This window comes from Nannobrachium achirus, assembly GCF_963921795.1.
Source record: "Nannobrachium achirus genome assembly, chromosome: 7".
NCBI classification, from domain to species: Eukaryota; Metazoa; Chordata; class Actinopteri; order Myctophiformes; family Myctophidae; genus Nannobrachium; species Nannobrachium achirus.
Window position 1 is genome coordinate 45,357,930 of NC_137816.1, and position 17,155 is coordinate 45,375,084.

Sequence of the window (17,155 nt, forward strand, 5' to 3'; positions counted from 1 at the left end):
GATTGGGTTAGGATGTGGTTTAGGTTTAGGTTTAGCTTTGGGGTAAGGTTGGGCCAGCAGTTTAAATAAAAATGTAATTTTTAATAAAGGGTTGGCTTTAGACATCTTCACAAGTCTACTAAGACTCCGCTCTGTGTGTGTGTGTGTGTGTGTGTGTGTGTGTGTGTGTGTGTGTGTGTGTGTGTGTGTGTGTGTTTGTTTTTGCTCAGTGCGCTCTGCTTTGGAAATGTAAACGTATGTTTACTCATGCCAATAAAGCCCTTTGAATTGAAAATTGAATTGTGTGTGTGTGTGTGTGTGTGTGTGTGTGTGTGTGTGTGTGTGTGTGTGTGTGTGTGTGTGTGTGTGTGTGTGTGTGTGTGTGTGTGTGTGTGTGTGTGTGTGTGTGTGTTAAGTGGGGTGGAGTGATATGAACGTCCATACCAGAACTTTTGGGAGGGCAGGGCTGGCAGGGTTCTCCGAAGGCATATTCCGTACTGGCACAGCAGCACTCAGACTTGGTCACTGCGCCAAACAGGGGTCTCACACACTGTCCCCGCTTGTACCCACCATAACACGAGCTGCGCATGTGTGTGTCTGTTTTCAGACGGGGCAGAGGGAAAAGGGAGAAAAGGGGAGAGTGAGAGAGAGAGAGTGAGAGAGAGCGAGAGACAGAGAGAAAGGCATGAGTCACTGTCTCCAAACAAACAACAACACTGGGGGAAACAGGAGAGAAAAAAAACACACAGTTGTTCTCTCTCCAGAATATCCAGGGAGTTGGAGCATTCTCCTGCGCTGATATCACCCTGAACAAAACTCACCCAAACACAGAGGGGAACAGAGTTTCAACACTTCCTGCACAATGCACAAAGAAATGTCATGGGGGAATGCGAGAATGTTGGAAATAATGGGTATAAACAAATCTCAGGGCCTGTCTGGGGGTCTGGAGCGGCAAAGAGAAACGCGAGTGTTATAAAACAAAAACGGGCCTGAACATCATTATACCGTATCTAAGCCACGCTCGTTGGCATCTCGTCTGGCATATTTTATCGGTGGGAAAATATGATTTGCGCTTATCTCCGAAATGTACAAGATGCTCAAGTTAACAAATCATCGGTTGAGGACAGAGAGGACTTAAGACACGGCATGGGACCGTTACTCACCGACACAGACACGTCCGTCCAGGCCCACGGCCAGCCCGGGCATACACTCACAGCGGAAGGAGCCCTCTGTGTTGACGCAGTGGCCATTCATGCACATGCCGGGGGTCTCGCATTCATCAATGTCTGGTAGGATGGAGACACAAGACAAACATTAGGAGCCTGGGGTGACAGAGCATCGCAACACAGCTTGCAACATGTCCGTTGCGCAAAAACTAATTGTGCTGAGTAAGTAAGCGTCGATCTCTAGGAAATGGCAATTGCCAATGCACCATATTAATCGATGTGCTGAGATACTTTCGAAAGTACAGCCAAGTACTGCAAAGGCGATGACCTCAACCTTAAGAAAACAGGGTCTGTGTGTTACAACAACAACTATTGTAATGAGAGTATGAAGACATGGCATGGATGTGTGTATGCGTGTGTGTGTGTGCGTGCGTGCGTGCGTGCATGTGTGTGTGTGTGTGTGTGTGTGTGTGTGTGTGTGTGTGTGTGTGTGTGTGTGTGTGTGTGTGTGTGTGTGTGTGTGTGTGTGCGTGCGTGTGTGTGCGTCTTATGTCTAGGTGCGTTGGAAGGCAAAAAGAGATTTAGGTCAGCTGTATAAGGAGAAGTCGTCAGGGCCCCTGTAGACTACACATGTCATTAATGACTGCCTATGTCAGCACCATGTGTGCCCAGTCAATTTTCTTCTATTTATTTATTCAGTCATGATTTAGCCAGGTCAGTCTCTTGAGGACTTATGTCTGTGTCTATAAATTCACATGGTACAACATGATTGATATGCCCTCATTGTAGGCTACATGTTCCCTTATTGTACCGTCACCATATGCAACCAAGCGTTTCATCGGTGGCTACTGTATGTGGTTCATGAGTGGTTCAGACGATTATACAAATTAGAGTTGTTTTCTGTCGTGTACTTACAAAAAAGGTTCTACATTATATGGGACCAAAAGGCTAGAGGCTGAAAATGTCCACATGGCCCCCTAAAATGGTTCCATATTTGGTACAATAAAGACTATATAAAAACTTTCCATGAAACATTTCTGGGGTCATCCATGAAGTAAGCCGTAGAACTTTTTTTTTTTGGTTGATAGCATGTGTAAAAGTGAGAGTTGTCTTGGGGAATCGTCGTGTCTTTGGGTACGTCAGTCAGTTCGTACGCTGCTTTACATTCAAGGGCAGGGCAAATCCTCGTTAGTTTTCTACCGACGAGGAGGTTCAGGGCGGGGTGTCTGGTAGTGCCTCTCAGAGAAGTAGGGCCCCCATTCCCCACATGTCCAGCTGGCCTGCCAGGATGCTTGGGGATTTTTCCAGGGCTTTTTAGGGGGATTTTTGCTCCGTGCGCTAAGGAGCACATAATAGAAACACAAACACGCCAGCAAAGTAGCCGCCTCCCAGCCTAGCTGAACACGCTGGTCGAAAACAATCTGCCTTGCAAACATTTTGCTCTGTGTTACAGTTGATGAATGCAGATAATACAGTGTATATGCTATAAAGCAGTGGTTCCCGAACTTTTTAGCCTGTGACCCAAAAGAGAAATTAGACATTTGCCTGGGACCCAAACTAGGGAAAACAGCAGATCTACAATCTCACAACACGCCGCTTCATGCCACGTTGTGAGCTTGTAGATCGTTGTGAGCTCTGCCTGGGACCCAAACTAGTGAAAACTATACCCAAACTAGTGAAAACAGCAGATCTAAAACATTTTTGGTAATGTTTTTTTGAAAATATTTTGAATAATAATAATTGAAAAACTAAATGTAGGATACAAAAAAACAGAGAGACCCATAAAAATCCGTCTGCGACGCACAAATGGTCCCAACCCAGTGCTTGGGAACCAGTGCTATAAAGTATATAATAGAGAAGTATTTCAAGGTCTCCCCTTAACTCTGGCAGTGTACAAATGGAACCAAATGAACCCTAACGGGTCCATTTGGTTCCATTTGTACACTGTCAGAGAGTACACCCACAGAGTCCCTGGAATCCACTTTGAGAAACACTGCAACAGAGTATAACGTGTGGCTGTGGTACCACCAACAGACTCACCCACACACATGCGTCCGCTGGCGTCCAGCAAGAAGCCAGGTTTACAGATACATTTGAAGCTCCCATCTTCGTTGATACACAAGCCGTTCAGGCACATGTTCCTGATCAGACATTCGTCCAGGTCTGGGGATGAACAGAAACAGATTGATCCATTTTAATTTGGCTAAAATACAGAGCTTCGCTCATTCCACTTCTGCAATGAAACATGCTGGCATGGATTCTAACCAACATCTCCCCAGTGTTAACTTATTAAAGGCGTAATTTTCTTAGCCAACTTACGGTAACCATCCTAGAAATGTGACGCTGCTAAAACACACTACGTCATTGCTTGACACATAGATTAAACAGACCTTGACAATTCTTGCCATCTGTGGTGATCTCGAACCCGGCGTTGCAGACACAGTGGAAGCTGCCCTCGGTATTTACGCAACGGCCATTGTTGCAGATGCGACCATTAGCCACGCACTCGTCTAGATCTGAGAGGCACACATGAGAAGTACTGTAAACATCCACTTTCTTTTGAGTGTGCGTGCGTGCGTGTGTGTGCATGCGCGCGTGTGTGTTTGTGTGTGCGTCTTGTGTGTGTGGAATAAACTGTCCCACTTAGAACTACAGACTCTCTAGCTTCCGACGTGGACTGAAGACTCACCTCTTCAGAGAAGTTCAGACTCCACCTAAACCCATAGCACTACTGTAACACTCCCCTTCCCTCAATGACCATACATGAAGCTAGATAGCATTTCTTTTAGTTTTTTTAAAAACGTTTTTTTACTGATTAGGTGTGTGGTCTACCTATGTTATTGTTTTTCTAGATTGATATTCCTATGCATTTGTTATATTGTTGTTGATGTACTAACATATTATCTTGCTTATTATATTGATGTATTACCTGCTTATTGTAAGTCGTTTTTGATTTAAAAGCCTCTGCTAAATGCCTAAATTGTAAATTGTGTGCGACTGTGTGTGTGTGTGTGTGTGTGTGTGTGTGTGTGTGTGTGTGTGTGTGTGCGCGACAGACCTCGACACTCTGTTCTTGTGGCAGTGGTTTGAAATCCAGCCGGACACTGACAGATGTACGACCCAGGTGTGTTGACGCACTCTCCGTGTGCACATGGGTTCCTGCCACACTCATCATCGTCTGCAGAGAAAACATACAGTACATCATTCCTTCCTCGTGTATTATTCATTTGAGATTTAGCTAAATCATTTGGCTCCCCTCCACTCAGGGCCGTATTAAAGTCAAACTGGGCCCTCGGCACAGTGCCTAGTGCAGTGGTTCTCAACCTTTTCAGGCCACGACCCCTAAAAGAATCATATTTTAACTGGGGACCCCCCACCCACCCACCCTGACGAGCACTAATAGTTGAGGCATTACATTTTGTATAACACAGTTCTATTGATAAAATAGCAGATCTACCGGTACATGCTCACAACGCCTCACAATTTCAGCCTAATTTTTTTTACAATTTGGCCTATGTTTAAATTGTCATTTTAGAGGTCAAAGTCCTTAAATTGTAACTTTTGAAATGTGCAGATACCCTCTATACACATACACTTTATGTTGGTTTGTTTACTGTGGAGTGAGAAAACAATGTTGCACATTAAGTTAATCATCAAAATAATTTGGGGTTCCCGACCCACAGGTCGAGAACCACTGGCCTAGTGTGGCCCTGCCTCCACTTACCGATGCACTCGCCCCTGACGTCCACCTTGAAGCCCATGTTGCACTCGCAGATGTAGCCGCTCCCCGGCGTAGGGACGCATCTCCCGTTCAGGCACAGATTGCGGTAAGCCTGGCACATGTTGGTGATGTTCTGGGGGAGAATTATAGGAGGTCCTGGCAAAGATATTTACAGACATAAAAGCTTGGATGAGAAAATACTTATCTGAAAACACAAATTGACAAGAATCCAAAATATACTGATTCTTAGGGGTGGGCATTCAATGTGGGAGAAGGGTTAGGGTCAATTTTGACCCGTTTTCATTTCATCTAGACTAGAGTAAACTTTTTATGTAACCTTTTCTGTAAACCCAAAAGTCCATTGAGATCAATGGAGGAGTGGTGGAACATTTATATCAGCAGGCCCACATATGGGTGTGCTTAGAGAATGATGCATTTGCTTAGAGCATGACTCATTTGTATCGGCAAAAAAAGCTGACATTAACCGATGGCAGTAACCAATATTTATCTGTTGATAAGCATACATTGTGTGCTGGCTATGTGTTGGTTATTTGCAGCCTACCAAGAGAGTAGATTCTGAACTTTTTCATTTTTTTATGTTGATATATTTGTTTCCATGGCCCAAAGGGGGAAATACTAACACCAAAAACGAAATAAACAACCGATGTGCTTATAATACAATTTGATTCTCATGAACTAATGAAGTAAAGTGTACCCGTGTTCAAATGTGTTTGCACACATCAAACATGTGAATAGGGCTGTCACAATTATTACATAATCTTCAAATCGTGATTATTTGACATAATCGCGATTATTTTTCATAATCGTCATAATCGTTTCCATGTTGAAAAACTTTCATTTATTTAAAAAATCACACTCGTGTGAACTGAGCGGTGGAGGCTGCGTGTGTGTGTGTGTGTGTGTGCGTGCGCGTGCGTGCGTGCATGCGTGCATGTGTGTGTGAATGTGAGTGTGCCTGGCCTGAACAACAGCGCCCCTCCCTTAACATGTGTGGTCAGAAAAGGTATTGCAGGCTAAATACCTCAGGCTACGGACGCACCCACCCACATACATACATACATACATACACACACACACGGATACACACACGGCCACGCTATGGAGACGGTGTGACCACCGCTCAAAAAGAGTCAAAAATAGTGGAAATAGGAGATCTACAAGCTCACAACGCGTCGCATCGCGACGCGTTGTGAGCTTGTAGATCGGTTATTTCCACTATCAATGTTCTTTTTTAAGTATAAAGTTGTCAAATATGTCAGTAATTTCTCTGTATTTTTAGGTTATGTGTCATATCTACCATGTGCAACTTCAAAGCCTAAAAGCCAAACAGAAATGTAATTGTCATTGACAAAAACACAATTAAATCGTTAATCGCAATTATTTGAGGGACAAATAATCGTCATGTCAAATGTCATAATCGTGACAGCCCTTACATGTGAAAACATGTAAAGACATCAGGAAGCCACATACCTGGATGCGGCTGTATGGGATACGGATACAGAGGATATTGGCCACCGTTACCACCGTGCCCTGGAACTTGTCCGTTACCACCGTGCCCTGGAAATTGTCCATTACCACCGTGCCCTGGAACTTGCCCGGGGTAGAGTCCGGGACCTTGTCCGGGTCCAGGATACGGGTAGACCCCAGGGCCGACGCCCCCAGGGCCCACGCCCCCAGGGCCGACGCCCCCAGGGCCCACACCCCCAGGGCCCACGCCCCCAGGGCCCTGACCAGGAATCTGGAGACATATCTTCTGGTACTCCTCTGCAGACAGGGTGACATCGCAAGAGTTAAACTAACTAACATGCATTTGGGACACACACTCACATACAGTACGTCGTGGGTACATGAGAAATCTACAGACTTGATCTGTCGAGTGTGACTTCTCCCACCTGTTCCGCGGATGGGGCACATCTCGGGGGTGCCGCCATCCGACCAGCAGCGGCCGCTGTCACAGCAGCACTGCATCTTGGACAGCAGCTGGGAGTTCTGGTTGGCACAGCGTCCGTTCAGCAGGCTGGCGTAGCAGTAACCACCACGGCCATCTGGGGGGTAGCAATATGTAGTATAATGTCAGATGACGTATAATATACTAGTAAAACGCCTCAGGGCGAGATGCGATCTCACCCTAAAGGGCGAGGTCGTGCCAATTCTTGGCCATCTGGCCAGTGATGTATATCGGACCAATTACCCATATATGGAGACCCCTGGTACCCATATGGAGATCCATGTACTGTATATAGAAGTGCCCTCTCCAGACCATGAATGCAGTTTTTACTATGGTGAAAGAAATGCAAGTGCCCTCTTTCCATGCCATACCTGAAGGCGGCATTCAAGTGAATTGCCTTGTCCAAACTGTCCTGAACTTGAATGCAGCATTGTATGTTGAAAGAATTGCCCTCTCTGTGTAAAAATCCATGCTGAACGCGACATCTCCAGTATTCACTTGATTATGCCTATAGTTTAGTGTGGTATCAAGCACCGAAAATAGCCTACCTCCAAGCTCACTGCGACGCGTTGTGAGCATGGAGGTCGGCTATTTTCAATATTTTCACCAAAAGGCAATTTTAGAAACATATTTTTACATATTTTTTATATCAATGCATTGCTGTTTTGCAATGTTTCCCAAATAATTCAAAAATGTATAATAGTGAAAATAGCAGATCTACAAGCTCACAATGCGTCACAATTAATGTGTTGTGAGGTTGTTGCGACCGTCAGGGAGCAGTTTACTATGAAAACCTCCACCGGCCGTCCGTCTGTCCGTCACACGTCACACGTCACACCTTTGCCCTGCTCATATCTCCGCATCAGTATGACATCACACCACATGTGTACACAAACCTTTGTGTACGTTGCTGTGGCAACAGTCTGTTGTTGCTGGTCTGTTAGTGTACGTTAGCAACCACCTTAGCAACCATGGTTTTACCCTAGCAACCAACTGTTTACCCTAGCAACCAACTGTTTACCATAGCAACCATGTTTTTTTACCCTAGCAACCAACTGTTTACCATAGCAACCAGATACGCAGAGCAGGGATCTCCATATATGGGCATAAACAGGTGACATCCCTGTATCCCAGATGATGCCCTGTTAGGAGATCCACACTAACAGAATCCATATATGGTCCTACCGACAGCTGCTATAAGCCAACCCTGGCGATAAGGTCTGAGTCGAAGAAATGCTTCTTTCCTGGCAAGAATTGCCCCTTTATACTCTAGGGCTCGTTTGTGTATTGTATGACATCACGCCACATCATCGGCTGAGGACTGTGTGATGTCATCATATCTCCATATATGGAGACATAAGTTGCTCATGCCCAAATATGGGCTGGTGAGGTCAGACTTAGTGTGATGCGTTGGTTATCTCCATATATGGAGATTCAACTTCAATGAGTAACCATGGCAAACTGTCAACTGCCCGTATGTCTTGATAATTGGTAAAACAAACTTTTGGCCTATTTGTGGAGATAAGCGACCAACGGTCGCTTATCTCCCGATTAGGGAGTCTTACTGGTAAATAGGGCTTAAGTCAGTGGTTCCCAAAGTGGGGTCCGGTTCCCTAAAAATCTGTTTAACCACTTTAACCCTACAGTATATACATTGGATATTTGAAAATAGCATATCTACAAGCTCACAACGTGTTACAATGTTACAACGCTTGAGCACATACAGTAGATCTAGCAGTAAGACTCCCTAATCGGGAGAAAAGCGACCATCAGGTCGCATACACAAACTTTAGAAGGCAAACGTAGCCAGTCAGGAGGGAATATGGGAAATGGGACAGATCCATGTTGATGACATGACTTTAGAGATACTGTGTACTGCTTTGTGTGATTTTAGGCCAAAATCTGTGGGAGCAGTGTCCAAAAATGTGTTTTGCAAAAATCTGCCTAATGGTGGCGCTAGAAGAGGGCCATGTGAGAAATGAGGGGCGGAGGTTGTGATTTGCCATCCAAGGAGTGTGTGTGCACACACAGTTTAGCATGGATAGGGCCAACAGTGGCAGAGATATGAGTAGGGCAAAAGTGTGATGTGATGTGACAGACTGAATGACAGCCAGTGGAACTACACAGTAACTAAAAATCCTCACAGATGTGGGTCTCTGAAATAATATATATATTAATTTTGATGTCCCCGACATGACAAAGTTTGAGAATGGGTCATTACCGTACTTCATTCATAAGGCTGCACCCACACCAAAGTACCTACAGTATGAGAGTGGATTCCCCATTCCGCCAATGCATTTCAATGAGAATGGTGCGTTTTTTTTTTTTTGCAGAAATCCTCTGCTGGCATGAAACCGCTCCATTCTCATTGAAATGCATTGGCGGAATGCGGAATCCACTCTCATAGGTACTTTAGTGTAGGTGCAGCCTAATGTACTATTATGTAGTGGAGTGAGAGTCCAAAAAACACAAATAAATTACAGTAAGCATTTTTTACTTTTTACTTACTACATTACTGTCCACCCTCTGCATGATACACATGTTCAAAACGTGTGTGAATGAAAACGCAATCCAATATTTCAGCATTCTGTCCCTTGGAAGGTACGGTATGTGAGTCATCTCAAAATGGTTATGCGAACGTACTGCACTGAACTTTCTGGTCCTCACAAATACAGTTCACATGACCATATTAAGCGTTGTGAAAGCCAGTCCGGGGCTCCAGCGTAACGCTGACTTTGATTCAGTGGTAGGAGATGTCAGAGCAGGTTGGGGTTAGTGGGAGGCAACAGGCAGCATGGGAAACAGGCTGAGATGTTTGCTCCAACAGTCCTCTCTGGAGCGGAAGACGCACACATTCCTTCCGCACAAACATCCTCTCCTGGGGGTGGCGGTGCTGCATGTGTGTGTGTGTGTGTGTGTGTGTGCGTGCGCGCATGCGTGTTTTTTTTCCCCCTGTGCGTGTGCGTGCACGTATATATGTGTTGTGTGTGCGTGCGTGGCCGTGGCCGTGGCATTTTTTTGCCTGTGTTTGTGTGTATGAGTGTGTGTGAGCACGTGTGTGTGTGTGTGTGTGTGTGTGTGTGTGTGTGTGTGTGTGTGTGTGTGTGTGTGTGTGTGTGCGTGTGTGTGTGCGTGTGCACACATGTAATGCGCGTGTGCATGTTTGTGTGATCATGACTGTGTGTGTGTGTGTGTGTGTGTGTGTGTGTGTGTGTGTGTGTGTGTGTGTGTGTGTGTGTGTGTGTGTGTGTGTGTGTGTGTGTGTGTGTTGTGTTTATATGTGTGTACTTCAAAATGTACCACAGTGACCCAGATTCCTCTCTGTTCCATTTTGGGTCAAACTGAGCTGAACCTGATGTGATTTATTGACATTTCTGGCAAGACGCAGAGAGAGAGAGAGAGAGAGAGAGAGAGAGAGAGAGAGAGAGAGAGAGAGAGAGAGAGAGAGAGAGAGAGAGAGAGTGTGTGTGTGCGTCCTTGCATTTGTGCACGTGCATGCCTGAAGGTTGTGAATACACACGGTCATCGACCTCCCAGGATGTGTACCACTGGTGGTATTCACTCACTCACTCACTCACTCACACACGCACGCACGCACGCACGCACGCACGCACGCACGCACGCACGCACGCACGCACGCACGCACGCACGCACGCACGCACGCACGCACGCGCACACTTTCTTGACTCCTTCCGAGCACCATTGTGTGCGTGACTAAACCGTGTCACCTGAGTGAGTGAGAATGGACCTGACAGATGAGATCAGTGGAGCAGCCCTGTGGCCCCTGCGTCTGTCTGCCTTGTGTTGGAAAGCCCATCTAGAGCCCTGGCCTCTGTTTAAGACATCAGGCTGACACAGAGCTCTTCCCCGGTGCCTATAATATCCCGTCCAGCCGCGGGGAGAGACAGACACACAGGAATGCAGGTATGTACAGGGAGCGCAGTGTGACGTTACACCTCTCTCTCTCTCTCTCCTCTCATCGCCTCCTCTCCTCTCCCAGGCAGAATGAGGTGAATATAGCTCATTGTTGTGGAACTACTGACCTAAACTCTACCGGCTTGGATTGTTGCTGCTCGCTTTTTTACGCGTATATGGAGAAAAGTAGCAAAATGGAGAGGGAGGTTGACCCTGTCTGGTGAACCCTGTCTTTCTCAAACTCTTCGCCTATGTTTAACATGCAGTATAACTGTCATTTCAGTTTAACCGATGGCGACATACTGTACGTTGCAGTCGCCGGGAGCTCACAGCCAGCCAAACTTGTGCTGAGGGATACGTGTGATTATAGATCCCACCTCAGTTCTAGGCAAACCCCGCTGTGATTGGACAGACGTCTCTGTGATTGACAGTTCTCGTTTTTTGTAACAATTCCTAAACCTAACCTTAACCCTAACCTCAGTAAGACTATGCCTGAACCTAACCTTAACCCTAACCCTAACCAGGGTGCCAGGGAGCCAATCAAGATACTGGTCAGGCGTAACCTGGTGGGATCCATAATCAGGCAGCCAATACCTATGCATCAATAACAAACAAGGATGTACTAAAGAAAGCTGCAGGGGCGCCATTAAGCATCCTACTGTCTGTCTGTCTGTGTGGTAAATGGTGCATTTATACTAGGCCTGTCACGATTTATGAAAAAATCGATTTAAATCGATTTTATTGGGGGACGGTGAAAATCGAAAGTCGCCCTCGACTTAATCTCCATTCTGTCTTCAACGTCTCTACGTGTTCAACGTCTAACGTCAGGCAGACACAGGCAGCGGCAGCTACAGTAGGAAGGCTCACCCACTCACAGCTGCCAGCGCGTGCCTCCATTGGGCTGCAGAGCAGAGCTCCGCGATTTCGATTGACAAAGAGAGCAGTTAGTTTAGTGCTGTGTCATTACTTTGCTGCTACAGAGCATAGCACTAATCAGTGCTAAGGGCTAACAACAACAATGCTACGTACAGATGCATGTCTCTGCCACTGGTTACAATGTGGAAACAACGTTTCTAGTGAAAACAAGAATTGACACAGTCAATATATAAGCCGGTGGAATGGTAAACAAGAATTGACACATTCAATATATAAGCTGGTGGAATGGTGTGTTAGAAAGTCAGGGACTTTGAACAGTCTATCCACAATGAGACACTAGGTCTTGACTTTGATGAATTATTGATTTTGAAAAGAGGGTAAGAGTTGTTATTATGCCTTAGTTTGTGCCTGGCTTACAGTACAGTTGGCTTGATATGTACCACAAAAAAAATGCATTCTTTGATACAGTATTGAAAAAAGTGTAAGAGTGTTGTTTAAAAAAAGAACAGGATTTGACATTTAAGAATTGATATGTTTACACTATCTGTCATTTGCTATTTGCTACTGTATAGAGGATAAGAGAACATCTAAAACATACAGGATTCCTTGTAAGAGAAGACAAGTGAACTGAAATGTTATTGTTGTTTTTTGTCATTTGATAGTTCTACTGTATTGAAAAGAGCATAAGAGAAAACAGTATTGTTAAAAGCAAAAAAAATACTGGAATTGTAAGAATTGTGGATTTTTTTGGGTAATTTCTCTGGAAAATAAATTTGTTGAAAAAATCGTGAAAAAATCGTGACGTCGTGAATCATCAACCTTGAATCGTGATTCGAATCGAATCGTGGGTTTAGTAAATCGTGACAGGCCTAATTTATACAGCACCCAAGGCGCTTTACAGAGATTGTGCATTACATTCACCCATTCACACACGGACGGCTGAGGAAACCATGCAAGGCAACTAGGGGTTCAGAGTCTTGCTCAAGGACTCTTCGGCGCTAACTCTGGGGGAGCCCGGGATCGAACTGGGAACCCTTCGGCGACCCTCCGTGTACTAAGACGGCAACTCTACCCCTATGCCACTGTGTGTGTGTGTGTGCGCTCCTCGGCCCGCCTGTGTGTGTTTTTTGGGCATCATGTACTGTGTGCATCTAAACCTGTGTGTGTGTGTGTGTGTGTGTGTGTGTGTGTGTGTGTGTGTGTGTGTGTGTGTGTGTGTGTGTGTGTGTGTGTGTGTGTGTGTGTGTGTGCGCGCGTGCGTGCGTGCGTGCGAGTGCGTGCGCTTGTGTGTGTGTGTGTGTGTTTACCTATGCACCTGGAGCCATCCAGCGGTGTGTAATATCCCTGAGGACATTTGCAGAAGTAGCTGCCGGCCGTGTTGGAGCACTCACCTCCGGCACACAGGCCCGGGATGTTGGAACATTCATCCAGATCTGCACAGAGGGGAGGAGCCTGCACTTCAGGTTCATTGACTTTACAGTTGCTGTAAAACATCATGACGTGATCCTAAATTATCAACCTTTTAAACTGAGAGTGAATGGAGCACATGCTGACAGTGACAATGGAAATGTTGCAGGATATTAAATCCAGGACTTTTGTTCGCTATACCCTGCTTTTTTTTTTAGGACAGCAAACCACTGACTGCACATCACAATGCACAATGTCTGTTAAGGGATATAACGTAGGCCCATTTGAAATGCCTTTTACACAGTCCAGAAGTTTTCCGGCGATTATTTCTGGGCATAAAACAGCACATATTTTGCCCTGAAAATGATTGCCGCAAAACCCCTGTACAGCCTGTTTCAACCCACCAGAGTTAAACTCGGTCTGGAACTCATCATACACGTTTGTTAATAAGCCACTATATCTTACAGACTTAATATCTGGTAAAGTGGGGCCTTTATTTAGGTTAGAGAAGAGGAGATGCAGGTTTTTATTAAAGACTTCAGTTCAGAGACTTCAAAGACCTAAGATTTCAGCCGTTTCTGTACTACAGTCCAGAAACAACTTACAATAATTGGATTCTCAGTGGCCTTTAAGTGAAACCTGGCTATATAATGTGATCTGCCAACTCCGCAAGCCAATCACAGATTGACAATTACACCCTCTGGCTAATAAAATAAGTTCTAAACATCTTACCTGCACTGCTAAGGGTTGCATATTAAACTGATTGCAGTCTCTTGAATAAAACACTGTCACACTACCATAATTAAGCTGGCAGTTTTTAACACGGCCAAGTTCAATGGCATTATTCAGAAAACAAATCTAAGAGGACGATCACAACGAGACCAGTTGCTAGAAACATATTTGCCAGCAAAACCATTGTTCTCTCTTGGTCCGTGCATTAAATTTGTGTTAGACGTGAAATAGTCAACTTTTCACAGCAAGTCACAAGGTCACCACTCCTTCCTGTTCTGATGTCAGTAGATGTGGTAGGAATGGTGGCACAATGGCAAATGTAGACGAAAGTAATTTCACATTTTTTTTTTGGAGCGGTGAAAGCGCTCCCAATAGACAGGTATGTCTGTGGCTGGCTGGCTGGGTATGTCTGTAGCCTGGCAATACCTTGAGTGGCCACACTAGTTAAAGGAGGGGCGCTGTTGTGCAGGCACACACACACACACACACACACACACACACACACACACACACACACACACACACACACACACACACACACACACACACACACACACACACACACACACAGATTCACCGCTCCACTTCGAACCGAGGTTTGATTTTAGATATTCTTTGGGGCTTTTATGCCTTTATTGATAGGACAGTAGACTGACAGGAAATGTGGAGAGATATGTGGCGTGATGCGCAGCAAAGGTTGGTCAGGATCGGGAATCGAACCAGCGACACGCTGTCAGGCTATGCTGAGCCTAAGAGGTATGCGCCTGGACCGGTAGGCCAGCGGGCACCCCTATGACTCATTACTTGATCACCCGGTCACACACGCATGTCTGCTCCACAGGTGCACCACTCTGTGTTGACCAATACATTGAATGTCCTGTCAATGCGCCTTTGAAGCGCCTTCACGTCTCTGTTCTGAAGAAGCTCTTGTACTGTAAACCAGTCAACCAGTAAATTGACGGTGCATTGCATTAGTGTAGCATGGAGATAGAAAACAAGTCTAATGCCTCATTCACACTACAGATATATAGTTGAACGTTTTGCTTGGTAATTCAATGTAATCTCAATGGAAACCAGCTTTAAAGGCTGGATTCCAAGGACAGCCGACACGCCCAGCCTTTAAAGCTGGTTTCCATTGAGATTACATTGAATTACCAAGCAAAACGTTCAACTATATATCTGTAGTGTGAATGAGGCATAACAAATCTATCCAGTGTTTGTATCAAAGCTTGCGGGCATCAACTATACTATGCTAACGGAGAAGGCAAAGCACTGCCTTGGTTTGATTCAACTTATGTTAAGGGGGGCATAAAGGGATACTTTGCTTCCACGATAATAATCAGGACGCCATGACAGAGCTGGTGTTGACCACAATCCATCGGATGTGGGCTCCAACCCTGCTGTAAAAGTTTTAATTAGGAAACGTCAGACCAATAAAAGCTCCTTCAATCTGCTCCGCGATGAAGCAAGTGACTGTGGGTTCTTCTGACTGGCAAATAGCAAATCGCCATAATTTCGACCGTAACATGAACATTTTATAGACATTAGTCATTATTACCGTCGCATTTTTGCGTGATCTCGTTGAACTTGTGCCCGGCGGGGCATTTGCATTCGAAGGACCCCACCGTGTTGATGCAGTTCCCTCCGTGGCAAAGACCAGGAATGGCTTGGCACTCGTCCACATCTGAATATAAATATACATTTTTTAATACGTGTTGGCAAACGCTCTCTCTCTCTCTCTCTCACACACACACACACACACACACACACACACACACACACACACACACACACGCACGCACGCACGCACGCACGCACGCACGCACGCACGCACGCACGCACACACACACACACACACACACACACACACACACACACACACACACACACACACACACACACACACACACACACACACACACACACACAGGCAGACCCACACACTACTTTAAAGCATTAAACCAAAGCAATCCCAAAGATGGTAACATGCAGGCTGTCTAGACTAGAGGACAAGAACTGCATGCACCGCAGAGACTTACATGTACACACACACACACACACACACACACACACACACACACACACACACACACACACACACACACACACACGCACACGCACACGCGCACACACACGCACACACAAACGGCATTAACACATAAAAATCTAACACACAAACAAATGCACATTGCTGATACGCACAGAGGGAAACTATGTGACTGTGAGAAAGTCTGGCCTCTACTGTGCTACCAATAGACTGATGAGAGGAATGAGAGAAAACGAGAGAGAGGGAGGCAGAGGGAGAGGAATGTCTCCTGCTGAAGGAAGAGGAGAAGAGGCCAGCCAGTCAGGGGCGTCACAAGGGGGGGTAAAAGTGGGACTGAGTTAATAGGGCCCAATGTGGATGAGGGGCCTTAATTATTGTATACTTTAGCTATTGAAAAATAGCTATTGAAAAAATGTTGCTATTGAATTTTTTTTTAAATGTGTGCAAATCTTTGAATATATGTATTTTTTTTAAGCGAACATTTGCAACTCAAATTTTGCTTCTGGGGGGTCCCTGGAACTAAATATTTTGAGATGGGAGACTATGGCCAAATACATATACGTTTGGGGGTCACTCACATGAAAAGGTTTGAGCACCACTGACATAGAAACATGGGTTTTTCAAAAAACCTTCAAACCTTCGAAGAAAATAGCAGATCTACAAACTTGCAGCGCTGCACTCGGTGCCGCGCTGTGAGCTTGTATATCTGCTGTTTTTCAATAGTTAAAGCACAAAATAACGCAGTGAATCCTTGTACCCAGGGCACAGGATTTGGTGCGACACCCCTGCAGCCAGTCTGCTGAACGCTCACAACACAGGGGAAGAGAGAGGAGAAAGAGGCAGGGAGACGAGTTAGTTAGTTGGAGACAAAGAGAAATGGGAGCAAGAATTCAGCCCTACACAGGGGCGTCACACCAAATTCTGGGCCCTGGGTACAAGGGTTCACTGTCAAGGACCCCCAAGATGATATGTATTTGGCCACGGACTCCGATCTCAAAATATGTAGTTCCAGGGACCCTCAGAAGCAAAATTTGAGTTAGAAATGTTCGCTGAAAAAATACATCTATTCAAAGATTTTCACACATTTTCACAACTTTTCAAAAATAGCAGATCTACAAGCTCACAGCGCGGCACTCGGTGCCGCGCTGTGAGCTTGTATATCTGCTATTTTTCAATAGATAAAGTTATTAGGGCCCCTCCACCTTGGGCCCCAGTAACTCAGTCCCTCACCCCTTGTGACGCCCCTGGTTAATGCACAAAAATCCTGAACGTTACTTTAACTCTCAGACAGTGGTGTAACAAGTACTCACATTCTTTACTTAAGTAAAAGTATCAATAATGCA

The 17,155-nt window shown here is 45.4% G+C and overlaps 1 protein-coding gene across 1 annotated transcript in view; it reads right to left on the reverse strand.

Annotated features, from left to right (window-relative positions):
• The window catches only part of fbn1 (fibrillin 1), a 125,768-nt gene that overhangs the window by 82,024 nt on the left and 26,589 nt on the right, over nt 1-17,155 (reverse strand). The window contains exons 8-17 of the mRNA XM_080730725.1: nt 15,324-15,449; nt 12,934-13,059; nt 6,780-6,932; nt 6,358-6,651; nt 4,870-5,022; nt 4,204-4,323; nt 3,536-3,661; nt 3,186-3,308; nt 1,143-1,265; nt 424-576 (exon numbers count right to left, since the gene is read on the reverse strand). Of these exons, the coding sequence (XP_080586851.1) occupies nt 424-576; nt 1,143-1,265; nt 3,186-3,308; nt 3,536-3,661; nt 4,204-4,323; nt 4,870-5,022; nt 6,358-6,651; nt 6,780-6,932; nt 12,934-13,059; nt 15,324-15,449 (1,497 nt within the window). The remainder of the gene's footprint in view (nt 1-423; nt 577-1,142; nt 1,266-3,185; nt 3,309-3,535; nt 3,662-4,203; nt 4,324-4,869; nt 5,023-6,357; nt 6,652-6,779; nt 6,933-12,933; nt 13,060-15,323; nt 15,450-17,155) is intronic.